The 27,728-nt window shown below is 60.3% G+C and overlaps 1 protein-coding gene and 1 long non-coding RNA gene across 8 annotated transcripts in view; both read right to left on the reverse strand.

Annotated features, from left to right (window-relative positions):
* The window catches only part of DTNB (dystrobrevin beta), a 190,764-nt gene that overhangs the window by 1,425 nt on the left and 161,611 nt on the right, over positions 1-27,728 (reverse strand). For 5 of the 7 annotated variants that reach the window (XM_064411442.1, XM_064411444.1, XM_064411443.1 and 2 more), the window contains 4 exons: positions 25,025-25,184; positions 20,370-20,459; positions 16,197-16,250; positions 2,104-2,137 (listed from right to left, as the gene is read on the reverse strand). In XM_064411442.1, the coding sequence (XP_064267512.1) occupies positions 2,133-2,137; positions 16,197-16,250; positions 20,370-20,459; positions 25,025-25,184 (309 nt within the window). In that variant the 3' untranslated portion in view covers positions 2,104-2,132. The remainder of the gene's footprint in view (positions 1-2,103; positions 2,138-16,196; positions 16,251-20,369; positions 20,460-25,024; positions 25,185-27,728) is intronic. The other 2 variants (XM_064411445.1, XM_064411446.1) reach the window with 1 other exon arrangement.
* LOC135295762 (uncharacterized) lies at positions 22,409-24,201 on the reverse strand. The gene is made up of 2 exons (XR_010357837.1): positions 24,073-24,201; positions 22,409-23,959 (listed from the first exon to the last, which is right to left on the reverse strand). It is a non-coding gene; the product is annotated as an uncharacterized LOC135295762 (long non-coding RNA).

Genomic DNA, 27,728 nt, shown 5'->3' on the forward strand with positions numbered 1-27,728 from the left:
GCCAGGAGGGGACAGCCAGGGGGGGTCGGGCTCTGCTGCCAGGGAACAGGGACAGGACAAGGGGAAATGGCCTCAGGCTGGGCCAGGGCAGGCTCAGGGTGGGCACTGGGAACAATTCCCACCTGGAAAGGGCTGCCCACGCCTGGCACGGCTGCCCAGGCTGGGGGCACTCCCCATCCCTGCAGGGTTTCACAGCCCTGTGGCACTTGGGGACAGGGACAGTGGTGGCCTGGGCACTGCTGGGGGTGGTTGGGCTCAAAGGTCTCACAGGGCTTTTCCAGCCCAAGTGAATCCAGGATTCCATGATTTTATAAATGTTACAAAAACCACAGAATTGGCTTCCTGAGATCCCTTCTTCAGCAAACTCACAGCCTGTCCACACCTGCACCCCTCAGGGAAGGACACTCACCTTTGGCTCACATCTACCCACCAACACTCAGACAAATTCCTGCTTCTCTCTCTTCCTGCGTGGGATAATAAAACCCTTGGCAAAGATTTGCCTCTGGTTATTGTAAGGGTTTAGGGAACCAAGAATTCTCCTAAATCCTTCCAGGATGGGCACTCCAACCCTCCCTGGGCAGCCCCTGCCAAGGCCTGAGCACCTTTCCAAGGGAAATTCTCCCTGGTGGAAGAGCCACCACAGTGTGAAGGGTGGTTTTTGCTCTCCTTTTGTCTTTTCCCATTCTTTCTGTAGGATCCAGGAGCCTGGCTGGTTCCCCTCCCTCGTTTCTCAGTGCTCTCTCATTCACTCTCATTCTCCCCCTGGGCTCTGGGGGGATCTGGGGCTGCTCCTGCCCCGTCCAGCTCTGGGGTGGCAGGGTCCCTCCTGTCCCTGTCTCCCAAGCCTCCCAGGGGTGAGGAACAGCCTCCCTCACCCCGTGGCTGCCCGTGGTGCCTCCCGCTCCAACGCTGCAATTTCACTGCTTCTTCAGTTACCAGATTGTTTCCCAGATCAGGCAGGACTCGAATTTCTAACGCAAAAACTGCCAGAGAGGCTCCCGAGCCCCTCTGGGGCTCTCTCCTTGCGCGGCTGGGAAGGGCAAACCCCCTTCCTCACTTTGCAGAGGATTTTGGTGGGAGCTGGTGCTGGGTTTGTCCCACAGAACCCTGCCTGGGATCCAGCACTGACTCTCCTGGCCCCTGAGCACCCCGGGCAGGGGATCAGGGCAGGGTGGAAGGCTTTCTGCTGCCTGCCACCACCCAGGGGAGGGACGCGGTGGCACAGGCAGGTCCCGGCTGTCCCCGTGCCCTGCTGCTCCCCTCGGGGTGCATCCAGGGGGGATTTGCTGCCCCGTGCCCGCCGGGGCTGGGGAGTGATGGGCACTGTGGCAAACTTCCAGAGAGTGTGGAAACCCGAGCCGGCTCCTCGCAGCTTTTCAGGTGGGCAGATAAGGATCTCCCAGGATGTCCCCGGAGACACTGGGGCTCCAGCCCAGCTCCCACACACCTGCTGCTGTGTCCACCTGCTGGGCCTGGGTGTCACCTCAGAGCCCTGCCTTTCTGGGGGCAGACAAGGCGTTTTTGGTTCGTCTGCTCAGTGTCCATCACCACGGGCTCCTGTTTGCTGGCTGAGCCCCCTCCTTGCACAAGGGACAGTAAAATGGGAGATGAGGCTGGCAGAGCTGGAGGGGACGGTGCTTTCCCACCCTGGGAGAGCTCAGAGCCCCTGGCAGGGCCTGGAGGGGCTCCAGGAGAGCTGCAGAGGGACTGGGGACAAGGGTGGAGGGACAGGGCACAGGGAATGGCTCCCAGTGCCAGGGGGCAGGGCTGGATGGGAGATTGGGAATGAGGAATTGTTCCCTGGCAGGGTGGGCAGGGCTGGCACAGCTGGGGCTGCCCCTGGATCCTGGCAGTGCCCAAGGCCAGGCTGGACACTGGGACACCCTGGGACAGTGGCAGTGTCCCTGCCATGGCAGGGGTGGCACTGGGGGGGGATTTAGGGCCCCTTCCACCCAACCCATTCCATAATTTGTGGAAAACTTCCTTTTGAGCACTGTGGAGGGGTGGGCAGGTGGGACCTTCCTGGTGCAGAAACAGGACAAGAGCAGGAGGTGCCAAGAGCCCCAGGAGGTGACAGGAGGTGGGACACGTGTCCATCCTTACCTGAGCTGCTGTCCAGCCTGCGGCCCCTCCTAGCCTGCAGAGAGGAAGAGCAGGTTAGCTCGGGGAGCGTTTCCTTTCCCACACAGTGAGGGTCTGCCCCCAGCTCTCTGTGCTGCAGGGACACCCCAGGATCTGCCCCCAGCTCTCTGTGCTGCAGGGACACCCCAGGATCTGCCCCCAGCTCCTCCTGCTGCAGGGACACCCCAGGATCTGCCCCCAGCTCTGTGTGCTGCAGGGACACCCCAGGATCTGCCCCCAGCTCTCTGTGCTGCAGGGACACCCCAGGATCTGCCCCCAGCTCTCTGTGCTGCAGGGACACCCCAGGATCTGCCCCCAGCTCCTCCTGCTGCAGGGACACCCCAGGATCTGCCCCCAGCTCTGTGTGCTGCAGGGACACCCCAGGATCTGCCCCCAGCTCCTCCTGCTGCAGGGACACCCCAGGATCTGCCCCCAGCTCTGTGTGCTGCAGGGACACCCCAGGATCTGCCCCCAGCTCCTCCTGCTGCAGGGACACCCCAGGATCTGCCCCCAGCCCCTCCTGCTGCAGGGACACCCCAGGATCTGCCCCCAGCTCTGTGTGCTGCAGGGACACCCCAGGATCTGCCCCCAGCTCCTCCTGCTGCAGGGACACCCCAGGATCTGCCCCCAGCTCTGTGTGCTGCAGGGACACCCCAGGATCTGCCCCCAGCTCTGTGTGCTGCAGGGACACCCCAGGATCTGCCCCCAGCTCTGTGTGCTGCAGGGACACCCCAGGATCTGCCCCCAGCTCTCTGTGCTGCAGGGACACCCCAGGATCTGCCCCCAGCTCCTCCTGCTGCAGGGACACCCCAGGATCTGCCCCCAGCTCTCTGCGCTGCAGGGACACCCCAGGGTCTGCCCCCAGCTCTCTGTGCTGCAGGGACACCCCAGGATCTGCCCCCAGCTCCTCCTGCTGCAGGGACACCCCAGGATCTGCCCCCAGCTCTGTGTGCTGCAGGGACACCCCAGGATCTGCCCCCAGCTCTCTGTGCTGCAGGGACACCCCAGGATCTGCCCCCAGCTCTGTGTGCTGCAGGGACACCCCAGGATCTGCCCCCAGCTCTGTGTGCTGCAGGGACACCCCAGGATCTGCCCCCAGCTCTCTGTGCTGCAGGGACACCCCAGGATCTGCCCCCAGCTCTGTGTGCTGCAGGGACACCCCAGGATCTGCCCCCAGCTCTCTGTGCTGCAGGGACACCCCAGGATCTGCCCCCAGCTCTGTGTGCTGCATGGGCACCCCAGGATCTGCCCCCAGCTCTCTGTGCTGCAGGGACACCCCAGGATCTGCCCCCAGCTCTCTGTGCTGCAGGGACACCCCAGGATCTGCCCCCAGCTCCTCCTGCTGCAGGGACACCCCAGGATCTGCCCCCAGCTCTGTGTGCTGCAGGGACACCCCAGGATCTGCCCCCAGCTCCTCCTGCTGCAGGGACACCCCAGGATCTGCCCCCAGCTCTCTGTGCTGCAGGGACACCCCAGGATCTGCCCCCAGCTCCTCCTGCTGCAGGGACACCCCAGGATCTGCCCCCAGCTCTGTGTGCTGCAGGGACACCCCAGGATCTGCCCCCAGCTCTGTGTGCTGCAGGGACACCCCAGGATCTGCCCCCAGCTCTGTGTGCTGCAGGGACACCCCAGGATCTGCCCCCAGCTCCTCCTGCTGCAGGGACACCCCAGGATCTGCCCCCAGCTCTGTGTGCTGCAGGGACACCCCAGGATCTGCCCCCAGTTCTCTGTGCTGCAGGGACACCCCAGGATCTGCCCCCAGCTCTCTCTGCTGCAGGGACACCCCAGGATCTGCCCCCAGCTCCTCCTGCTGCAGGGACACCCCAGGATCTGCCCCCAGCTCCTCCTGCTGCAGGGACACCCCAGGATCTGCCCCCAGCTCTGTGTGCTGCAGGGACACCCCAGGATCTGCCCCCAGCTCTGTGTGCTGCAGGGACACCCCAGGATCTGCCCCCAGCTCCTCCTGCTGCAGGGACACCCCAGGATCTGCCCCCAGCTCTGTGTGCTGCAGGGACACCCCAGGATCTGCCCCCAGCTCTGTGTGCTGCAGGGACACCCCAGGATCTGCCCCCAGCTCTGTGTGCTGCAGGGACACCCCAGGATCTGCCCCCAGCTCTCTGTGCTGCAGGGACACCCCAGGATCTGCCCCCAGCTCTGTGTGCTGCAGGGACACCCCAGGATCTGCTCCCAGCTCTGTGTGCTGCAGGGACACCCCAGGATCTGCCCCCAGCTCTGTGTGCTGCAGGGACACCCCAGGATCTGCTCCCAGCTCTCTGTGCTGCAGGGACACCCCAGGATCTGCCCCCAGCTCTGTGTGCTGCAGGGACACCCCAGGGTCTGCCCCCAGCTCTGTGTGCTGCAGGGACACCCCAGGATCTGCCCCCAGCTCTCTCTGCTGCAGGGACACCCCAGGATCTGCCCCCAGCTCTGTGTGCTGCAGGGACACCCCAGGATCTGCCCCCAGCTCTCTGTGCTGCAGGGACACCCCAGGATCTGCCCCCAGCTCTGTGTGCTGCAGGGACACCCCAGGATCTGCTCCCAGCTCTCTGTGCTGCAGGGACACCCCAGGATCTGCCCCCAGCTCTGTGTGCTGCAGGGACACCCCAGGGTCTGCCCCCAGCTCTGTGTGCTGCAGGGACACCCCAGGATCTGCCCCCAGCTCTCTCTGCTGCAGGGACACCCCAGGATCTGCCCCCAGCTCTGTGTGCTGCAGGGACACCCCAGGATCTGCCCCCAGCTCCTCCTGCTGCAGGGACACCCCAGGATCTGCCCCCAGCTCCTCCTGCTGCAGGGACACCCCAGGATCTGCCCCCAGCTCTGTGTGCTGCAGGGACACCCCAGGATCTGCCCCCAGCTCTGTGTGCTGCAGGGACACCCCAGGATCTGCCCCCAGCTCCTCCTCCTGCTGCAGGGACACCCCAGGATCTGCCCCCAGCTCTCTGTGCTGCAGGGACACCCCAGGATCTGCCCCCAGCTCCTCCTGCTGCAGGGACACCCCAGGATCTGCCCCCAGCTCCTCCTCCTGCTGCAGGGACACCCCAGGATCTGCCCCCAGCTCCTCCTGCTGCAGGGACACCCCAGGATCTGCCCCCAGCTCTCTGTGCTGCAGGGACACCCCAGGATCTGCCCCCAGCTCTGTGTGCTGCAGGGACACCCCAGGATCTGCCCCCAGCTCTCTGTGCTGCAGGGACACCCCAGGATCTGCCCCCAGCTCTCTGTGCTGCAGGGACACCCCAGGGTCTGCCCCCAGCTCTCTGTGCTGCAGGGACACCCCAGGATCTGCCCCCAGCTCCTCCTGCTGCAGGGACACCCCAGGATCTGCCCCCAGCTCTGTGTGCTGCAGGGACACCCCAGGATCTGCCCCCAGCTCCTCCTGCTGCAGGGACACCCCAGGATCTGCCCCCAGCTCTGTGTGCTGCAGGGACACCCCAGGATCTGCCCCCAGCTCTGTGTGCTGCAGGGACACCCCAGGATCTGCCCCCAGCTCTGTGTGCTGCAGGGACACCCCAGGATCTGCCCCCAGCTCTGTGTGCTGCAGGGACACCCCAGGATCTGCCCCCAGCTCTCTGTGCTGCAGGGACACCCCAGGATCTGCCCCCAGCTCCTCCTGCTGCAGGGACACCCCAGGATCTGCCCCCAGCTCTGTGTGCTGCAGGGACACCCCAGGATCTGCCCCCAGCTCCTCCTGCTGCAGGGACACCCCAGGATCTGCCCCCAGCTCTGTGTGCTGCAGGGACACCCCAGGATCTGCCCCCAGCTCTGTGTGCTGCAGGGACACCCCAGGATCTGCCCCCAGCTCCTCCTGCTGCAGGGACACCCCAGGATCTGCCCCCAGCTCCTCCTGCTGCAGGGACACCCCAGGATCTGCCCCCAGCCCCTCCTGCTGCAGGGACACCCCAGGATCTGCCCCCAGCTCTGTGTGCTGCAGGGACACCCCAGGATCTGCCCCCAGCTCCTCCTGCTGCAGGGACACCCCAGGATCTGCCCCCAGCTCTGTGTGCTGCAGGGACACCCCAGGATCTGCCCCCAGCTCTGTGTGCTGCAGGGACACCCCAGGATCTGCCCCCAGCTCTGTGTGCTGCAGGGACACCCCAGGATCTGCCCCCAGCTCTCTGTGCTGCAGGGACACCCCAGGATCTGCCCCCAGCTCCTCCTGCTGCAGGGACACCCCAGGATCTGCCCCCAGCTCTCTGCGCTGCAGGGACACCCCAGGGTCTGCCCCCAGCTCTCTGTGCTGCAGGGACACCCCAGGATCTGCCCCCAGCTCCTCCTGCTGCAGGGACACCCCAGGATCTGCCCCCAGCTCTGTGTGCTGCAGGGACACCCCAGGATCTGCCCCCAGCTCTGTGTGCTGCAGGGACACCCCAGGATCTGCCCCCAGCTCTGTGTGCTGCAGGGACACCCCAGGATCTGCCCCCAGCTCTCTGTGCTGCAGGGACACCCCAGGATCTGCCCCCAGCTCTCTGTGCTGCAGGGACACCCCAGGATCTGCCCCCAGCTCTGTGTGCTGCATGGGCACCCCAGGATCTGCCCCCAGCTCTCTGTGCTGCAGGGACACCCCAGGATCTGCCCCCAGCTCTGTGTGCTGCAGGGACACCCCAGGATCTGCCCCCAGCTCCTCCTGCTGCAGGGACACCCCAGGATCTGCCCCCAGCTCTGTGTGCTGCAGGGACACCCCAGGATCTGCCCCCAGCTCTGTGTGCTGCAGGGACACCCCAGGATCTGCCCCCAGCTCTGTGTGCTGCAGGGACACCCCAGGATCTGCCCCCAGCTCTGTGTGCTGCAGGGACACCCCAGGATCTGCCCCCAGCTCTGTGTGCTGCAGGGACACCCCAGGATCTGCCCCCAGCTCTGTGTGCTGCAGGGACACCCCAGGATCTGCCCCCAGCTCTGTGTGCTGCAGGGACACCCCAGGATCTGCCCCCAGCTCTCTGTGCTGCAGGGACACCCCAGGATCTGCCCCCAGCTCCTCCTGCTGCAGGGACACCCCAGGATCTGCCCCCAGCTCTCTGTGCTGCAGGGACACCCCAGGATCTGCCCCCAGCTCCTCCTGCTGCAGGGACACCCCAGGATCTGCCCCCAGTTCTCTGTGCTGCAGGGACACCCCAGGATCTGCCCCCAGCTCTGTGTGCTGCAGGGACACCCCAGGATCTGCCCCCAGCTCTCTCTGCTGCAGGGACACCCCAGGATCTGCCCCCAGCTCCTCCTGCTGCAGGGACACCCCAGGATCTGCCCCCAGCTCCTCCTGCTGCAGGGACACCCCGGGATCTGCCCCCAGCTCTGTGTGCTGCAGGGACACCCCAGGATCTGCCCCCAGCTCCTCCTGCTGCAGGGACACCCCAGGATCTGCCCCCAGCTCCTCCTGCTGCAGGGACACCCCAGGATCTGCCCCCAGCTCTCTGTGCTGCAGGGACACCCCAGGATCTGCCCCCAGCTCTCTGTGCTGCAGGGACACCCCAGGATCTGCCCCCAGCTCTGTGTGCTGCAGGGACACCCCAGGATCTGCCCCCAGCTCTGTGTGCTGCAGGGACACCCCAGGATCTGCCCCCAGCTCTCTGTGCTGCAGGGACACCCCAGGATCTGCCCCCAGCTCTGTGTGCTGCAGGGACACCCCAGGATCTGCCCCCAGCTCTCTGTGCTGCAGGGACACCCCAGGGTCTGCCCCCAGCTCTCTGTGCTGCAGGGACACCCCAGGATCTGCCCCCAGCTCTGTGTGCTGCAGGGACACCCCAGGATCTGCCCCCAGCTCTCTGTGCTGCAGGGACACCCCAGGATCTGCCCCCAGCTCTGTGTGCTGCAGGGACACCCCAGGATCTGCCCCCAGCTCCTCCTGCTGCAGGGACACCCCAGGATCTGCCCCCAGCTCTGTGTGCTGCAGGGACACCCCAGGATCTGCCCCCAGCTCCTCCTGCTGCAGGGACACCCCAGGATCTGCCCCCAGCTCCTCCTGCTGCAGGGACACCCCAGGATCTGCCCCCAGCTCTGTGTGCTGCAGGGACACCCCAGGATCTGCCCCCAGCTCTGTGTGCTGCAGGGACACCCCAGGATCTGCCCCCAGCTCCTCCTGCTGCAGGGACACCCCAGGATCTGCCCCCAGCTCCTCCTGCTGCAGGGACACCCCAGGATCTGCCCCCAGCTCTCTGTGCTGCAGGGACACCCCAGGATCTGCCCCCAGCTCTGTGTGCTGCAGGGACACCCCAGGATCTGCCCCCAGCTCTCTGTGCTGCAGGGACACCCCAGGATCTGCCCCCAGCTCCTCCTCCTGCTGCAGGGACACCCCAGGATCTGCCCCCAGCTCTCTGTGCTGCAGGGACACCCCAGGATCTGCCCCCAGCTCTGTGTGCTGCAGGGACACCCCAGGATCTGCCCCCAGCTCTCTGTGCTGCAGGGACACCCCAGGGTCTGCCCCCAGCTCTCTGTGCTGCAGGGACACCCCAGGATCTGCCCCCAGCTCCTCCTGCTGCAGGGACACCCCAGGATCTGCCCCCAGCTCTGTGTGCTGCAGGGACACCCCAGGATCTGCCCCCAGCTCTGTGTGCTGCAGGGACACCCCAGGATCTGCCCCCAGCTCTGTGTGCTGCAGGGACACCCCAGGATCTGCCCCCAGCTCTCTGTGCTGCAGGGACACCCCAGGATCTGCCCCCAGCTCTCTGTGCTGCAGGGACACCCCAGGATCTGCCCCCAGCTCCTCCTGCTGCAGGGACACCCCAGGATCTGCCCCCAGCTCCTCCTGCTGCAGGGACACCCCAGGATCTGCCCCCAGCTCTCTGTGCTGCAGGGACACCCCAGGATCTGCCCCCAGCTCTGTGTGCTGCAGGGACACCCCAGGATCTGCCCCCAGCTCTGTGTGCTGCAGGGACACCCCAGGATCTGCCCCCAGCTCCTCCTGCTGCAGGGACACCCCAGGATCTGCCCCCAGCTCTGTGTGCTGCAGGGACACCCCAGGGTCTGCCCCCAGCTCTCTGTGCTGCAGGGACACCCCAGGATCTGCCCCCAGCTCTGTGTGCTGCAGGGACACCCCAGGATCTGCCCCCAGCTCTCTGTGCTGCAGGGACACCCCAGGATCTGCCCCCAGCTCCTCCTGCTGCAGGGACACCCCAGGATCTGCCCCCAGCTCTGTGTGCTGCAGGGACACCCCAGGGTCTGCCCCCAGCTCTCTCTGCTGCAGGGACACCCCAGGATCTGCCCCCAGCTCTGTGTGCTGCAGGGACACCCCAGGATCTGCCCCCAGCTCCTCCTGCTGCAGGGACACCCCAGGATCTGCCCCCAGCTCTGTGTGCTGCAGGGACACCCCAGGGTCTGCCCCCAGCTCTCTGTGCTGCAGGGACACCCCAGGATCTGCCCCCAGCTCTCTGTGCTGCAGGGACACCCCAGGATCTGCCCCCAGCTCTGTGTGCTGCAGGGACACCCCAGGATCTGCCCCCAGCCCCTCCTGCTGCAGGGACACCCCAGGATCTGCCCCCAGCTCCTCCTGCTGCAGGGACACCCCAGGATCTGCCCCCAGCTCTGTGTGCTGCAGGGACACCCCAGGATCTGCCCCCAGCTCTGTGTGCTGCAGGGACACCCCAGGATCTGCCCCCAGCTCTGTGTGCTGCAGGGACACCCCAGGATCTGCCCCCAGCTCTGTGTGCTGCAGGGACACCCCAGGATCTGCCCCCAGCTCCTCCTCCTGCTGCAGGGACACCCCAGGATCTGCCCCCAGCTCTCTGTGCTGCAGGGACACCCCAGGATCTGCCCCCAGCTCCTCCTGCTGCAGGGACACCCCAGGATCTGCCCCCAGCTCTGTGTGCTGCAGGGACACCCCAGGATCTGCCCCCAGCTCTCTGTGCTGCAGGGACACCCCAGGATCTGCCCCCAGCTCTCTGTGCTGCAGGGACACCCCAGGATCTGCCCCCAGCTCTGTGTGCTGCAGGGACACCCCAGGATCTGCCCCCAGCTCTGTGTGCTGCAGGGACACCCCAGGATCTGCCCCCAGCTCTTTGTGCTGCAGGGACACCCCAGGATCTGCCCCCAGCTCTGTGTGCTGCAGGGACACCCCAGGATCTGCCCCCAGCTCTGTGTGCTGCAGGGACACCCCAGGATCTGCCCCCAGCTCTCTGTGCTGCAGGGACACCCCAGGATCTGCCCCCAGCTCTCTCTGCTGCAGGGACACCCCAGGATCTGCCCCCAGCTCCTCCTGCTGCAGGGACACCCCAGGATCTGCCCCCAGCTCTGTGTGCTGCAGGGACACCCCAGGATCTGCCCCCAGCTCTCTGTGCTGCAGGGACACCCCAGGATCTGCCCCCAGCTCCTCCTGCTGCAGGGACACCCCAGGATCTGCCCCCAGCTCCTCCTGCTGCAGGGACACCCCAGGATCTGCCCCCAGCTCTGTGTGCTGCAGGGACACCCCAGGATCTGCCCCCAGCTCTGTGTGCTGCAGGGACACCCCAGGATCTGCCCCCAGCTCTGTGTGCTGCAGGGACACCCCAGGATCTGCCCCCAGCTCCTCCTGCTGCAGGGACACCCCAGGATCTGCCCCCAGCTCCTCCTGCTGCAGGGACACCCCAGGATCTGCCCCCAGCTCTGTGTGCTGCAGGGACACCCCAGGATCTGCCCCCAGCTCTGTGTGCTGCAGGGACACCCCAGGATCTGCCCCCAGCCTCTTGGGCCCCCCCTGCTTGACCAGCCTTGTAAAAAGAATTTCCTTTCAAAGAGAGTTGCCTTTATTCCTGTCCTTGTCTTCTCCCCAGGCACCACGGAGAAGGAAGATCGTGCCTCAGTTTCCCCGAGTCTCCCCCAGCAGTGGTTCACACGCTTGGCTTTGATCCCAGTGCCCCCAGCCCTTCCAGGTGTCACCTCCACGGCTGCCATGGTCCCTCCCTGTCCCTGCTGTCGTGGGCAGCTCAGCTGGGCCCAGGGTGGCCTCGCTGGTGCCAGGCACAGGGGCAGGACTGTCCCCTGCTCGCCAGGAATGCCAGCCCAGGAAGCACAGACCCTGACAAGGACACGTCACTGCTGCGGGGTCACCTGGGTGTCCCTGTGCCAGGCTGTCCCTGCCCCGTGGGGGCGGCCCCAGCCTGTCCTGGCCCCTGGGCACCTTCCCAGGGCTTGGCCCTGTCCTTGCTGAGCTGCTGGAGGGTCTCACAGGGTCTCTCCAGCCTGGTGAGGTCCCAGGGGCACATCCACGCTCCCAGCTCGGTGTCACCCCAAACCTGCCAGGGCCCGTCCTCTGGGGACAGGGGGAGCAGGGCCTCAGCTTGGCCAGGGTGGGCAGGTGCACTCCATGGAATCCCAGACTGGTTTGGGCTGGAAGGGACCTCAGAGCCCCCCCAGTGCCACCCTGCCCTGGCAGGGACACTGCCACTGTCCCAGTGTCCAGCCTGGCCTTGGGCACTGCCAGGGATGCAGGGGCAGCCCCAGCTGCTCTGGGCACCCTGTGCCAGGGCTGGAATTTCAAACTGGGTATTTCTGTCCAGGAAATGTAATGGATCAGAAAGCTCCGTGCTGCCACAGGTCTGAGCAGCACCCAGGTGTCTGGGCCCCCTTGGCTCAGGGTTATGAAATCCAGATGGGCACCAAGGAAGGGACAAGGACGTGGTGACTCTCAGGTGACACCGTCCTGGGGCCACGCATGGCCCTAACAGGGACGTGGTGCCTGGGGGAGAGGCCAGCTCCTGGCAGAGCTGGTCCCACCCAGGATAAGCCCCTGGTCCCACCCGGGATAGCCCTGGCAGAGGGGAAGGTGTGCATGGGCCAGGATCCACAGGGGAGCACAGGGAGCCCCGAGGCTGAGCTGCACACCGTGTCACCCCCAGGACAGGAGGGGATGGAGGAGCTCGGCCAGCTCCCAGCTGTGCCCCCAGAGCCTGGAGACCTCGGGGACCCTGAGGGGACACTGCTCTGTGATCCCAGCCATGGGGGATGCAGGTGAGTGGGGTTTGTCACCCAAATGAAAGCAGGAAATGTGTGTGTAACAAATCCTCCCCCTGGAGGATTTCACCCCCAAAGCCAGCCCTGCTCATGGAAGGTCAGCCTCTCCAGCAGGGAGGGGTGCTGGGGTTCATTAGTTGGGAATGAGATAAAAACAGCAGGGAAATAGGAAATAACTGCATGAAGGAACTTGTGAGGAAGCCCGGGGATGATGCTGTCCCTAGGAGCGCCTTTAAATCAAAAGAAGGTTGGTTTGGAGTGGATATTGTGCAGGAATTGCTCCCTGGGAGGGTGCTGAGGCCCTGGGTGCCCAGAGAAGTGCCCTGGCTCCCTGGCAGTGCCCAAGGCCAGGCTGGGCAGTTCTGGGAGCAGCCTGGGGCAGTGGCAGTGTCCCTGCCATGGCAGGGGTGGCACTGGGTGGGCTGCGAGACCCCTCCCCACGCAAGCCGTGCTGGGGTGATGCTCTGAGTCACAGCCCCTGTGAGGATCAGCCCCTGGGGTGCAGGGAACACCTGAGCTGCTTTTTCCCCCTGTTAACCCAAGAGGAGAACGCTGCTGGGCCAGGGCTGCTGCCAGAGCTGGACCCGGGGCCAGGCCCCCAGCCCTGCAGCATCCTGGGCACAGCTCCCTGCAGGTGACCTGGCTTCGGTGCCACCCAGCCCTGCTGTCCCCTCGCCATGGGGTCTGGAGCAGCTCCCCCAGCCCCTGCACTTGCACACTGATCATTCCTCGATCTGCCTGCCAGAGGTTTACCTCACCGCCTCTGCGCCTGCAATAAACTGCTTTTTCCCTGGCAGGAACAGTATTTACATTCCACACGGAGGCTCTTGGACCCAGCTCTGCTCTTGGACACGTCTGGGCCGTCCCTTGCTGGCCTGGTGCTGCAGCCATGAGTTTGTGTTCCATCCCTGCTCCCATCCAGCATCTGCCATGCCTCAGACTCCCCCTGGCCCCGTTTCCCATGCCAGACACAATGCATATTTGGAAAAAGCCGTGCGGGTCATCTGCTAAGCATCTCAAACATTCCAGTGCTGAGGAATGTTCAGGGGCAAAGAGGGTCCTGAGACTCGGAGCCGGGGTGGGTCTGCTCTGAAAATTCCTGTTTGGGCCAAAAGCGAACTTCCCACCAGGCTCAGGACCGGGTGGGTAAAGAACAGAGCAGCTCCAAACACCTGGGTGCTCTGCACAAGCCAGTGATGGGAAAGCTCAGGGAAACGAGCCAGCAGGAAATGTGTGTGTAACAAAACCAGGCTCCAAAGTCCTGCTCTGTTGATGCTGGAGCTGGGCTTGGCTCAAGCCAGACAAATGCCGGGGCTGATTCACACCCGGCCAAGGCTGTTCCTCTGTTTGGGTTTGAAACCACGAGAGCAGCAGCCAAGAGAGCCCCGAGGGAGGTCCTGCCCCTGGGAGGAGCTTCCTGGTGGCTCCTGGAAGGTGAGGAGAGGAGCAGATCCTGGCATGCCTCCCTCACGCTGCCCTGAACATCCTGGGCCACCAGGATCCCTCCCAGGGCTGGGACAACGCCTGGGATGTGGCACGGGGTCCCCGGCACAGAGGGAAAGCCTGGGACACCAGGGACACGGGGGTGAGAGGGAGGGACCTCTGTGACACTGATGGCACTGCCTCTGGGGGTACCCATCAGCACGGGGACACTTGTCCAGCCAAGGTCACCAAGGGATGGATCCCCATTGGCACAGGGACACTTGTCCAGCCAAGGTCACCATGGGATCCCCATTGGCACAGGGACACTTGTCCAGCCAAGGTCACCATGGGATGGATCCCCACTGGCACAGGGACACTTGTCCAGCCAAGGTCACCAAGGGATGGATCCCCACTGGCACAGGGACACTTGTCCAGCCAAGGTCACCAAGGGATGGATCCCCATTGGCACAGGGACACTTGTCCAGCCAAGGTCACCAAGGGATGGATCCCCACTGGCACAAAGACACTTGTCCAGCCAAGGTCACCAAGGGATGGATCCCCACTGGCACAGGGACACTTGTCCAGCCAAGGTCACCAAGGGATGGATCCCCACTGGCACAGGGACACTTGTCCAGCCAAGGTCACCAAGGGATGGATCCCCACTGGCACAAAGACACTTGTCCAGCCAAGGTCACCAAGGGATGGATCCCCACTGGCACAGGGACACTTGTCCAGCCAAGGTCACCAAGGGATGGATCCCCACTGGCACAGGGACACTTGTCCAGCCAAGGTCACCATGGGATCCCCATTGGCACAGGGACACTTGTCCAGCCAAGGTCACCAAGGGATGGATCCCCATCAGCACGGGGACACTTGTCCAGCCAAGGTCACCAAGGGATGGATCCCCATTGGCACAGGGACACTTGTCCAGCCAAGGTCACCACGGGATCCCCACTGGCACAGGGACACTTGTCCAGCCAAGGTCACCAAGGGATGGATCCCCATTGGCACAGGGACACTTGTCCAGCCAAGGTCACCAAGGGATCCCCACTGGCACAGGGACACTTGTCCAGCCAAGGTCACCATGGGATGGATCCCCACTGGCACAGGGACACTTGTCCAGCCAAGGTCACCAAGGGATCCCCACTGGCACAGGGACACTTGTCCAGCCAAGGTCACCATGGGATCCCCACTGGCACAGGGACACTTGTCCAGCCGAGGTCACCATGGGATCCCCACTGGCACAGGGACACTTGTCCAGCCGAGGTCACCAAGGGATGGATCCCCATTGGCACAGGGACACTTGTCCAGCCAAGGTCACCATGGGATGGATCCCCACTGGCACAGGGACACTTGTCCAGCCAAGGTCACCATGGGATGGATCCCCACTGGCACAGGGACACTTGTCCAGCCGAGGTCACCAAGGGATGGATCCCCACTGGCACAGGGACACTTGTCCAGCCAAGGTCACCAAGGGATGGATCCCCACTGGCACAGGGACACTTGTCCAGCCAAGGTCACCAAGGGATGGATCCCCATTGGCACAGGGACACTTGTCCAGCCAAGGTCACCATGGGATGGATCCCCATTGGCATAGGGACACTTGTCCAGCCAAGGTCACCAAGGGATGGATCCCCACTGGCACAGGGACACTTGTCCAGCCGAGGTCACCATGGGATGGATCCCCACTGGCACAGGGACACTTGTCCAGCCAAGGTCACCAAGGGATGGATCCCCACTGGCACAGGGACACTTGTCCAGCCAAGGTCACCAAGGGATGGATCCCCACTGGCACAGGGACACTTGTCCAGCCGAGGTCACCATGGGATCCCCACTGGCACAGGGACACTTGTCCAGCCAAGGTCACCAAGGGATGGATCCCCACTGGCACAGGGACACTTTTCCAGCCATGGTCACTGTGGGCAGGGGCTGGGCAGGGGACAGTGGCAGTGCCCAGGTGCTGCCCTGGTGAGTGCCCCACTCTGGGCTCTGTCTGAGCCCCCCTCAGAACTGGATTTCTCTCAGCCCCTGCAGCAGCTCCTCCTCCTCCTCTCTCACGTTTCCGTGTGTGACCTTTGCTGCCAGGAAAGCTGAGCACAGGACAGGACTGTGACACCAGCCCGTGGCAGCTGCTGGGGACAGGGACTGGGGCTGGGAGGTGACACATGCCAGGACACAGCCAGAGCACCTGCCAGGGGGTGCTCCACCAGAGCCACCTGCACCAGAGCCACCTGATCCAGAGCCACCTGATCCAGAGCCACCCACCTGCACCCAGAGCCACCCACCTGCACCCAGAGCCATCCACCTGCACCCAGGGCCACCCACCTGCACCCAGTGACACCCACCTGATCCAGGGCCACCCACCTGCACCCAGAGCCACCCACCTGCACCCAGAGCCATCCACCTGCACCCAGAGCCACCCACCTGCACCCAGAGCCACCCACCTGCACCCAGAGCCATCCACCTGCACCCAGGGACACCCACCTGATCCAGGGCCACCCACCTGCACCCAGAGCCACCCACCTGCACCCAGAGCCATCCACCTGCACCCAGGGACACCCACCTGCACCCAGTGACATCCACCTGCACCCAGGGCCACCCACCTGCACCCAGGTCCACCCACCTGCACCCAGGGTCCTCCACCTGCACCCAGAGGCCCCCGTGGGCTGCAAATGGAGCCAGGGAACCCCCAGAGGAGGGATCAGCAAAGGCTGCAGAGCTCTGACACAGGTTTGTCCCCTCACCTCGGTCTTTCCCGTTCTGCAGCTTCTCTGTTTCTTCTTCGTCTTCTTCCTCTGCTTCAGATAAAAAGCACAAAGAGAAAAAGCAGACGTGAGACAGGGGGTGAGAGGAGAGGCAATCACGGAATGGTTTGGGTGGGAAAATCCCTCAGAGCATCGAGTCCAGCTGTTCCCCAGCACTGCCCAGGCCACCACTGCCCCGTGTCCCCAAGTGCCACATCCACGGGGCCTTCCAACCCCTCCAGGGGTGGGGACTCCATCCCCTCCCTGGGCAGCCCCTTGCAATGCCTGGCAGCCTTTCCCGTGAAGAAAGCCCTGCTGCATTTCAGCTGTTTCCACCTGGGAGCTGTGGGCTTGCCCTGTGTGACCCAGGCGAGTTTCTGGCAGGGTGGGAGCAGGAGGTCCCACCCTGCTGCAGGTGGTGGCTCTGCTCTCACTCACAGCTCACTGAGAGCTGTGCAGTCAGCTGGTGGGATCCTGGGGTGGTGTCCCTGCTGCACGGGGCGTGAGGGCAGGGCCAGGGAGAGCCCCCAGCCAAAGGCACAGCTCTGGTGTGGCTGGGAGAGCAGGCCAAAGCCCTTCTCACAAATGGAAACCATTCTGTGTGGTAACGGGAGGGGAACATCAAATGCAGGCTGAGCTAAAGAAGTGTGGTTGCACCACGAGGTCTGATTTTTGAATTTACTGGGATAGGGAGTAACATCTTCAACCTAAGATTGATCTTCCCCTGCATAATTAAATTTGACACAATAGGTCATGTGCATAGAGCCAAGGATCTCCAGTTCTTGAGGCTCTGAGGATGCCTTGGGAAGGTGAGGAACCCACTGTTCCTTGCATCCACAGGAACCTAAAGATCATTTGGGGATGGCCCCATAAATGTGCCTGATGCAGCTTTATGAGTAACTCTTGGGACTGGCCAAACACCCCTGGCACACCAACCAAACAGCTGGGAAATGAATGGTTTCCTGGGGGTCGTGCTGGACAAATATTTGCTGTCTAAACCTGAAGCATTAGCTGAAGTCACCCAAACATTTGTTTCAGGTTGGCTAAAGAGAAACAGAACAGCTGGAGATGCAGAGGTGTTGGGGTGGGTGTGACCAGAGGGGACCTCGCAGACACGTCCTTGGTGGCTTTGGGAGCAGGACGGTGACACGTGGGGGTCACTCAGCTCCAGGGGTCCTTGAAGGGAGGGCTGAGGGGATCAGAGACAGAAGCAATTCTGGAATAACCAAAGCAGGGACCTGGAGCTCAGTGCTGGTCAGGCACAGCCCGCGCTGCCTCAGCTCCTGCAGCACATCCCTTTGAGCTCAGCTGGAGGAAAACTGGAGTAAAACTGGAGTAAAAACGGGATCAGTGTTTGCCCAGCAGCCCTGGGAGCCAGAGTGGCACTTGGTGTGGGAGTGGCACCTGGGGACACGGGGCAGTGGTGGCCTTGGCAGTGCTGGGGGAGCAGGAGGACTCAGCAGGCCTGGAGATCTTCACCCTCAGTGGTTTTGTGATTCTGTAATTCTGTGACCCCACGAGCCCATCACGAACCGTGGAATGTCCTGAGCTGGAAGGGACCATCCAGCCCAGCCCCTGTCCCTGCCCAGACCCCAGCAATCCCCCCTGGGCATCCCTGGGAGCAGTGTCCAAATGTCCTGGAGCTCTGGCAGCCTCGGGCCGTGCCCATGTCCTGGGCAGTGCCAGCACCCTCTGGGGATGAGCCTTTGCTGCTCCCCAGCCAGCCCTGCCCAGCACCACGGCAGGAGAAGGTGCCTGGGGCCATCGGGGCACGCTGGGACACGGGGAGGTGCTGCTGTGTGTGTCCCCTCCCTGGGCAGGGCAGGGACAGGCAGGGACAGGGACAGGGACAGGGACAGGGACAGGGACAGGGACAGGACAGGGACAGGAGCAGGGACAGGGACAGGGGCAGACAGAGGAACAGGGACAGGGACAGGGACAGGGACAGGGACAGGGGCAGACAGAGGGACAGGGACAGGGACAGGGACAGGGACAGGGACAGGGACAGGACAGGGACAGGCAGGGACAGGGACAGGGGCAGACAGAGGGACAGGGACAGGGACAGGACAGGGACAGGGACAGGGACGGGACAGGGACAGGGACAGGGACGGGACAGGGACAGGGCAGGGACAGGGACAGGACAGGGACAGGGACAGGACAGGGACAGGCAGGGACAGGGACAGGGACAGGCAGGGACAGGGACAGGGACAGGGACAGGGACAGGGACAGGGACAGGGAAAGGGACAGGCAGGGACAGGGACAGGGACAGGCAGGGCAGGGCAGGCTGGGAGCTGCAGCCCCCCACTCCCACCCTCCCCACGCTGCAGGAGCTCTCTGCTCCCACAGCTCCCCTCGGGACACGACGTGTGACACGCTGCTGGCTGCCATCAGCTGAGCATAACTCACGCTCTTGCTCATTTACACAAACCACCCCATTTCAGACACTTCCAGGGCAGCCTTCCCTGCTCTCTGCAGCTCCTGGAGCACGAGCCTCTCAGCAGCTCCGTTTTCATTTCCTTCCCCCTCCCTGGTGAGCCACAGGGCTTTGGAGGCCAGGGATGGACCCTGGGGACGGCTGGGGCTGTGCCAGGGGGTTTGGGGATGGCACAGGCTGGCATGGCTGGGGCGTCCTGGGCAGGCTCAGGAGCTGGACTGCAGGATCCCTGCGGCTCTGACTCAGGTTATTCCACAATTCCGTGATTCTACAACCCTCCCTCTGCTCTGGAAAGCAGAAAGGGCCCAGTGCAGGCTCTGGGCAGAGGTTTGCTCTCTGTCTGAGCCTCGGGGGCAGAGCTGAGGTGATTTATGGGGGAGCTGGTGGCCCTGCCATGGCCCTGCTGCTGCTGTGTCATCATGCACAACTTTATTAACTCGAGCTGCCTCTGCTGCCAGGACACGGGGCTGGAGGGGAGGGGGGATTTACTGCTGGGCAGTGAAACCCCCCGTTCATGCCAGGAGGCCCCAGCACCACGGCAGAGCCTCCTGGGTCACCCAGGGAGGGACCTCTGTGGGGAATTTGGTGCTGGGTCCAGCAGGGAGCAGGAACAGACACGGGGCACTTCCCTCCCTGCTCAGCAGCAGCAGAGGCAGCCCAGAACAGAACCACAGCATCCTCCACCTTCCAAAAGGGCAGGAACAGACACGGGACCCTTCCCTCCCTGCTCAGCAGCAGCAGAGGAGCTCAGAACAGAACCACAGCATCCTCCACCTTGCAAAAGGGCAGGAACAGACACGGGACCCTTCCCTCCCTGCTCAGCAGCAGAGGAGCCCAGAACAGAACCACAGCATCCTCCACATTGGAAAAGGGCAGGAACAGACTCAGGGCACTTCCCTCCCTCCCTGCTCAGCAGCAGAGGCAGCCCAGAACAGAACCACAGCATCCTCCACCTTGCAAAAGGGCAGGAACAGACACGGGACCCTTCTCTCCCTGCTCAGCAGCAGCAGAGGCAGCCCAGAACAGAACCACAGCATCCTCCACCTTCCAAAACAGCATCCACAGAGTCAGCCTGCACTGCTGCCCTGTTTATCAGCAGCCCAGAGCACCGAGCTCCGTGTTTCCTTGGGCACCCCCAGGGAGGGGGGCTGCACCCTGGAGAGCCCCTCTCACAGCCTGACAGCCCTTCCTTTCCATGGAGAAACGCTCTGGGAGCAGGACTGGCTGCTGGAGCACTGCATGTGCCAGCCCTGCTGCTGACAGGGCTCCAGGGCCAGGGGACACTTCCCTGGGGGAGGCAGGAGCTGCCCCAGCCCCAGGGCGTGCTCAGCTCCCCTGGCACGGGAGGAGGCTCGGAGGCAGTAATTATCTGTGTTCCACATCACTGTTTAACGACAAGGGATGAGTCTGGCCTCCTGCACAGCTATTGAGACGTGGTTGCATCATCTGAGGGGGAGGCACGGCAGAGGGTCAGGTGTTGCAGGACTAAGCAGGAATCTGGGGACACCCACCCCAAAAACCTGCTCTGGCTTGTGACTGTGCACTGAGATCATCACCCAGCATTGCCCAGGCCACTGCTGTTGGCTATAAAACTGGTTTTTCACTGGGAACATGGACAGGCAACCTGACATTACAGAAAACAAACCTAGTTCTGACAGAAATAACAGCAAGAGCTTTAACAGAAAATAAATAAATGTCCAGCTGTGGCTGCCAGCTGTGCTCGTGGCATCGGCCCTTACCTGAGTGCAGCTCCTTCACCAGCGAGCACATGGTGTTGGTGATGGAGTCAGCCGCCACCAGCAGGTCGTTGCGGAGGTTCCTCCTCGTACCTGAGGGCACACAGGTGTCACGAGGGGCTGCACTGCCCCTGCCACTGCCCGGGGTCCCCTGTCCCCGTCCGGGGCCCTGCCAAAGCTGGGGAGATGGGGATGCACCCTGGGACTGGCCCTGCTGCCTGCCCTGGTCACCCTGTGACACTGACAGGGACAGGGACAGGGACAGGGACAGTGACAGCCCCTGCCCCATGCCCTGATCACCCTGTGACACTGACAGGGACAGGGACAGGGACAGGGACAGGGACAGGGACAATGACAGCCCCTGCCCCATGCCCTGATCACCCTGTGACACTGACAGGGACAGGGACAGGGACAGGGACAGGGACAGGGACACTGACAGCCCCTGCTGCCTGCCCTGGTCACCCTGTGACACTGACAGGGACAGGGACAGGGACAGGGACAGTGACAGCCCCTGCCCCATGCCCTGGTCACCCTGTGACACTGACAGGGACAGGGACAGGGACAGGGACACTGACACTGACAGGGACAGGGACAATGACAGCCCCTGCCCCCTGCCCTGGTCACCCTGTGACACTGACAGGGACATGGACAGGGACAGGGACAGGGACAGGGACACTGACAGCCCCTGCCCCATGCCCTGGTCACCCTGTGACACTGACAGTGACAGGGACAGTGACAGGGACAGGGACAGGGACACTGACAGCCCCTGCCCACCCCTGCCATGGCCACAGCCACCCTCGGGGCTGCTGAGCTCCGGTGGTCTCGGGTTTTCCCTGGTTGAGATGATCCCGAGCTGTGCTGAAAGTCTCTTTTTCCCACCCCAGCCACTGAAGGAGTCAGGAGTCTTCAGCTCACGTTCTCAAAGTGTTTTGTTATTTTTTATCTCAAACATTTTGTGTCTGGCCCGCCAAGGCCTGCTCAGCAGGTCAGCTCAAGGCACACTCTCTGCCTCCCGGGCTGGTGCTATCTTTTATATTAAAAATTATATCTTTTATATTAAAAACTACATATACTGTGTTTACAGTTATTTTCCAACACCTACCACCTATGCTAGACAGTGACTTTCTACTCTGAACCAACCTGTGAGTGCCAACATCACCCTGGACACGGATGCCAGGGAGAGGAAAGAAGAGGACAGGGCTGAGGACGTGATTTGGGAAGGTTCTTTTTCACTGATCTCAGGATGCAAAAACTGACACGACAAGGGGGTTTGCAGTAAAATCACTCATGCCCAAATCCCTCCAACTTGGAACCCCTGACCCCCATGTACAGAATCCCAAACCCCCCTGTACCATGCTCCCACATTTTCCCCTTCACCCCGTGATTGCTGCTACCCTGCTGTCTAAACTTCTGTGACTTTAATTCTTACAAAGGTGGTAACTTGTTCCGTGGGTCAGACCCAAAGCCCCGGGGCTCTTGGGCTGCACGCCAGGGTCTCCGACCCCCCTGCCAGGCTTCAAAGCCCCCTGGCTGGGTTTGGATCATTCAGGACAGTCGGGGGATGTCCTGGCTCTGACAAGGGGATGGGCTGTTGGAATTGTCCCCCTTCCTCTTCCTCAGGGCTCGGTGCTGGCCCCGAGCTGCCCGGAATAAAAAGACATTGAAGAAAGTAATACCGATTTTTTAATGTAACTAATAGTCTGTTAAACTACTAAAAAAATAAATATGTTTTTGTGAAACACACATGTTAAAGATAAAAAACTCTATAAATTTCTTTTTTTCTTTTTAATTAATTAAAAAAAAACCAACCCAACAAACCCACTAATTTTGTGTAGTGGTTTTGGTTTGTTAATTTTGGATGTTTCGAGGTTTTTTTTTAATGAGTGTGGTGGGTTTTACTGTTGGTTAATTATGAATGTATTTATTTTTTTTGTTGTGAGACAGGATTAGGAGAAAGCTGAAGTAGGTTAAAGATTTTAAAAGGGCATAAAGAAAATGTTAAACTTAATTTCTTTATATTATAAAAAAATTACTAAAAAAAATTCTAAAAGAATTTATTTTATTTCTTTTTCTACTCCAAACTGGCACAGGGATCACCCCACAGGGCTCAAGGGCAGGCTGGGCTGCTGTCCCTGCTGTGGAACAGCTGGATAATGTTCCCAAGCCCACCCAGACATCTCCTGCCTGGGACCCTCAATTATTGTATTAAGTGAAAAAATCGACATTTTGTTCTGCTTCCTGCGCTCTCCGTCGGCCTGAGTTTGTGTGATTAATGTGAAGCAGCACTAATTGTGCAGACTGCCTCTCCGGAAGGAGCAGCAGATGATGGCAGAGCCCCTCAGCACGTTTTATTCCTGCAAGTTCCACCGTGGTCATCACCAGAGGAACATCGCCTTGCTGTGGGCAGTGCTGGGGCCAGGCTCCCGGGCACTGTCTCCTTCTCTGCCAAGCTGGCCAGCAGCAGCACTGATTTTCTAACTAGAGGGTGGCCTCTGTATCTGAGAATTTCACCCAAAAACCTTCAGGTTTTGTTCCAAACCTGCACTTGGTCATGGTGCCAGTGCCAGCCTTGGGGATCCTCTGCTGAGCGGAACATCAGGAGATCAGCTGCAGAGGAAACCTTTTTAATCTCAGGACTAAGACCAGCACGTCTGGGGCTCAGTTCTCAAAGCTGTCCTGCTCCAGAGCTCCCCTCACTAACGGGGCAGCTCATGGGGGACTCATGTCCTGGGGGGAAACCAACCTCGGTGCCCCTGCCCTCTGTGCCCTCACCCCAGCAGAGGTGGAACCACCTCATTTTTGAGTGGCTGGTGGGTGTGCAGGAGTAACTGATCCTGTGCCACCACCACGTCCTGGCTCTCTCTGGTATCTGAAATGTTTTTGTTGAAGAAGAATCAGCGTGCTGAGGGGCGTCTGTGGGTTTGTTTTGGTCCCCACCAACACCTGGTTCCTCACAACTCATATCTGGGATGCTGTCAGGTGTTAAAATTTGGGAAAGCCACAAGTAAAAACCTGGGAAAGCCACAAGTAAAAACCTGGGAAAGCCACAAGTAAAAACCTGGGAAAGCCACAAGTTAAAATCTTGGGAAAGCCACAAATTAAAAACTTGGGAAACCACAAGTTAAAAACCTGGGAAACCACAAGTTAAAAACTTGGGAAACCACAAATTAAAAACCTGGAAAGCCACAAATGAAAAACGTGGAAAACAACAAGTTAAAAAGCTAGAAAACCACAAATTAAAAACCTGGAAAGCCACAAATTAAAAATCTGGGAAAGCCACAAGTTAAAGACCTCGGAAACAACAAGTTAAAAACCTGGAAAGCCACAAGTTAAAACCTGGAAATCCACAAGTTAAAGCCCTGGGAAAGCCCAAGTTAAAAACCTGGGAAAGCCACAAGTTAAAAACCTGGGGAAGCCACAAGTTAAAAACCTGGGGAAGCCACAAGTTAAAAAGCCAGAAAACCACAAATTAAAAACCTGGAAAACATCAAGTTAAAAACCTGAAAATCCACAAGTTAAAGACCTGGGAAAGCCACAAATTAAAAACCTGGAAAACAGCAAGGTAAAAACCTGGGAAATGCACATTTAAAAACCTGGGAAATGCACAAGTTAAAACCTGGAAATGCACAAGTTAAAACCTGGAAATGCACAAGTTAAAACCTGGAAATCCACAAGTTAAAGACCTGGAACACCACAAGTTAAAAACCTGGGAAAGGCACATTTAAAAACCTGGAAATGCACATTTAAAAACCTGGATCACCCCAAGCTCAAGCCCTGGAAGGCCCTGTGCCCCGGGAAGGGCAGCCCTCAGGACCCTGAGGGATGCACCAGGACCCTGAGGGATGCAGCAGGAGCAGGGGGTGAGGAGCTCGCTGCAGCGGCTGTGCCGGGGCTTTGCCCTGCCTGGCCCCTGCTCCTTCCCGGGACGGGGCAGAAGGAACAGCACAAACAGGGTGCCAGCTGTTATGAATAGAAAGTTGTAAATTTTTTTGAGTTTCAGAGTTAGAAACAAGTCAGACCAGTCAGACCTCTTTGGTTTCGCTGCCAAAGAAAAGCTCCTCAATCTCCTGTTAACGGCCCGTGATGAACTCCTGAGATTTTCCTGGCACTCCTGATGTGCCCACTGGCACCCCTGAGATGTTCCTGGCACTCTTGATGAGCCCACTGGCACTCCTGAGATGTTAATGGCACTCCTGAAGTGCCCACTGGCACTCCTGAGATGTTAATGGCACTCCTGAAGTGCCCACTGGCATTTCTGAGGTGCCCACTGCACTCCTGAGATGTTCACTAGCACCCCTGAGGTGCCCACTGGAACTCCTGAGGTGCCCACTGGAACTCCTGAGATATTTATTGGCATTCCTGATGTGCCCGCTGGCACTCCTGAGATGTTAATGGCACTCCTGATGTGCCCACTGGCACCCCTGAGATGTTCCTGGCACTCTTGATGAGCCCACTGGCACTCCTGAGATGTTAATGGCACTCCTGAAGTGCCCACTGGCATTTCTGAGGTGCCCACTGGCACTCCTGCTCCAGGCTGCTCCATCCCCAGTGCCAGCCTGGTCCTGGGCACTGCCAGGGATGCGGGGACAGCCCCAGCTGTGTGGGCACCCTGTGCCAGGGCACACTTCCCCCCCAGCCCTCTCCCCATGCCCGCTCACCTTGAGTGAAGGCCTCGTGCACGTCGTCCCCGAGCCCTGCCAGCGTGTCCTGGGCACCGTGCGTGGGCGTGGAGCCCGCCGAGGCCGAGCGGGTGGGCACGGGCACGGCCGGAGGGCGCCCGTGGGTGGGCGAGGGCTGGGCAGAGCCCGCGGCCTGCGCCTGCAGACACAGAGAGGGCATGGCACCGGGCAGGGCACGGCTGGCACCGGGCACCGCGCAGAAACACACACACAGACACACAGGGCACCGTGCAGGGCACAATCCTGGGCACACACACACACACACACACACACACAGAGCGGGCACCGTGCAGGGCACCAGCCCTGGGTGGGATGTGGTGCCCGGGCAGGGGCTGCTGTGGGAGGTGGTGGCACCATCAGTGTGGGATTTTATTGAGGTATTTTTTAATTTTGATGTATTTTTTATTTATTTTTGTCTGGTTTGAGATGTTTTTATAAAATCACATGCTGTGTGTTGTATGCAAACATTTATATATTTATATATTTATATATTTATATATTTATATATTGCATATGTGGATATTTATATATGTTTATATTTTTATTTATATGTTTCTATATTGTATATTCTTATATTTATATAATATATTCTAGAAACTAATATTATATAAATATATAAAATAACTATATAATATAAAATATATTATATATTATATATTATATATATACAATAAAATATGTATTTATATATAATAAAACTATATAACATAAAATATATTCTATTTTTATTTATATATAAATATATATTCATATATTACACATATATAAATGTAATATGTATATATTAATATATTGCATATATAATCCATATAGTATTTATAAAGTAGAAATATATATGACATATTTCATATAAAATATATTTTATACAGTATATATTATATATATTTTAGATGAAATACATTCTATACATATATATAAAATATATTTATATATTTGTTATATTATACATATTTATATGTAAATTTATATATTTATATGTGTGTCATATAAAATTTTTTATATAATACATATCTATATATTACATATGTAGATAGTTAATGTATTACCTATTTAGAGGTAATACATAAATTAAAATTTATGTATTTTAATATATTTTTTAATTTCCACACTTGTATATTTTAGATACATTCCTATAATTTGATTTATTGTTGCAAGAGTGAGTCTTTAGATCTCATGTCCCATTTTGTTCCAGCCCAGCCCCCCTTGCTGCTGTGCCACCCAGCAGCCTCCAGAGCCGCTCTGTGACCGTGCTGTGCCAGCAGGGCTGGCAGTGTCCCCTCGGGGTGAGGGACAGGGCTGTGCCAGCTGCTGCCCACGGCCTCGAGTCCCAAAACCCCAAAAAACCCAAAAAACCCCCAAAGCCTGGGGCTCCTGGGGGGCTCGGGGAGCTCTGCCACGCTGGCCTGGCCAGGCTCCCCCGGCTGCCCCGGGCCCTGTGGGGCCAGCCTGGGCTGGCACGGGTGCCAGGCAGGGCATGGACAGGGTGCAGGGCAGGATGGCACGGGGTCATTGCCTCTGTGACCCCAAAAATGCAGCTCTGGGTGGCACCGGTGCTGCCCGCGGGGCCTGGCTGGGCTCTGGGGACTTTTGTAAGGGAATCCCGGAGTGGTTTGGGTGGGGAGGGGGCCCCAACCCCACCCAGTGCCACCCCTGCCACGGCAGGGACACTGCCACTGCCCCAGGGTGTGCCAGTGTCCAGCCTGGTCTTGGGCACTGCCAGGGATCCAGGGGCAGCCCCAGCTGTGCCAGCCCTGCCCACCCTGCCAGGGAACAATTCCTCATTGCCAGTCTCCCACCCAGCCCTGCCCTCTGGCACTGGGAGCCATTCCCTGTGTCCTGTCCCTCCATCCTTGTCCCCAGTCCCTCTGCAGCTCTCCTGGAGCCCCTCCAGGCCCTGCCAGGGGCTCTGAGCTCTCCTGGATCCTTCTCCTCTCCAGTGAGCCCCCAGCTCTGCCAGCCTGTCCCGCTGTCCCGGCCGTGCTGTCCCCTGTCCCTGCTGTCACATTTCAGCCACGTTTAAAGGCCCCAGTGTTGATCCTCAGCCCCTGGGGACAGAGGGACAGGAGCTGCCTGGCCCCGGTGCCACTCCCGGGTCTGGCCTTTGGTTTGGGCCTTGTTGTGAGCCTGGGTTTGCTCCCGGTGACTGCGGCTGGTACCGGGACAACACGGCCTGGGAGCGGGGAACTGCGGTGACACTGCCAGGACCTGTGCACAGTGACACTGCCAGGGCCTGTGCACAGTGACACTGCCAGGACCTGTGCACAGGGACACTGCCAGGACCTGTGCACAGTGACACTGCCGGGATCTGTGCACAGTGACACTGCCAGGACCTGTGCACAGGGACACTGCCAGGACCTGTGCACAGTGACACTGCTGGGATCTGTGCACGGTGACACTGCTGGGATCTGTGCACAGTGACACTGCCAGGATCTGTGCACAGTGACACTGCCGGGATCTGTGCACGGTGACACTGCCGGGACCTGTGCACAGTGACACTGCCGGGATCTGTGCACAGTGACACTGCCAGGACCTGTGCACAGTGACACTGCCAGGACCTGTGCACAGTGACACTGCCGGGATCTGTGCACAGGGACACTGCTGGGACTGTGGGCACGGTGACACTGCCAACACTCTGTGCAATGGTGACACCCCAGCACCCCCGACATGGTGACACTTCTAATAC

Source organism: Passer domesticus, chromosome 3, assembly GCF_036417665.1.
Source record: "Passer domesticus isolate bPasDom1 chromosome 3, bPasDom1.hap1, whole genome shotgun sequence".
Classification (NCBI taxonomy): domain Eukaryota; kingdom Metazoa; phylum Chordata; class Aves; order Passeriformes; family Passeridae; genus Passer; species Passer domesticus.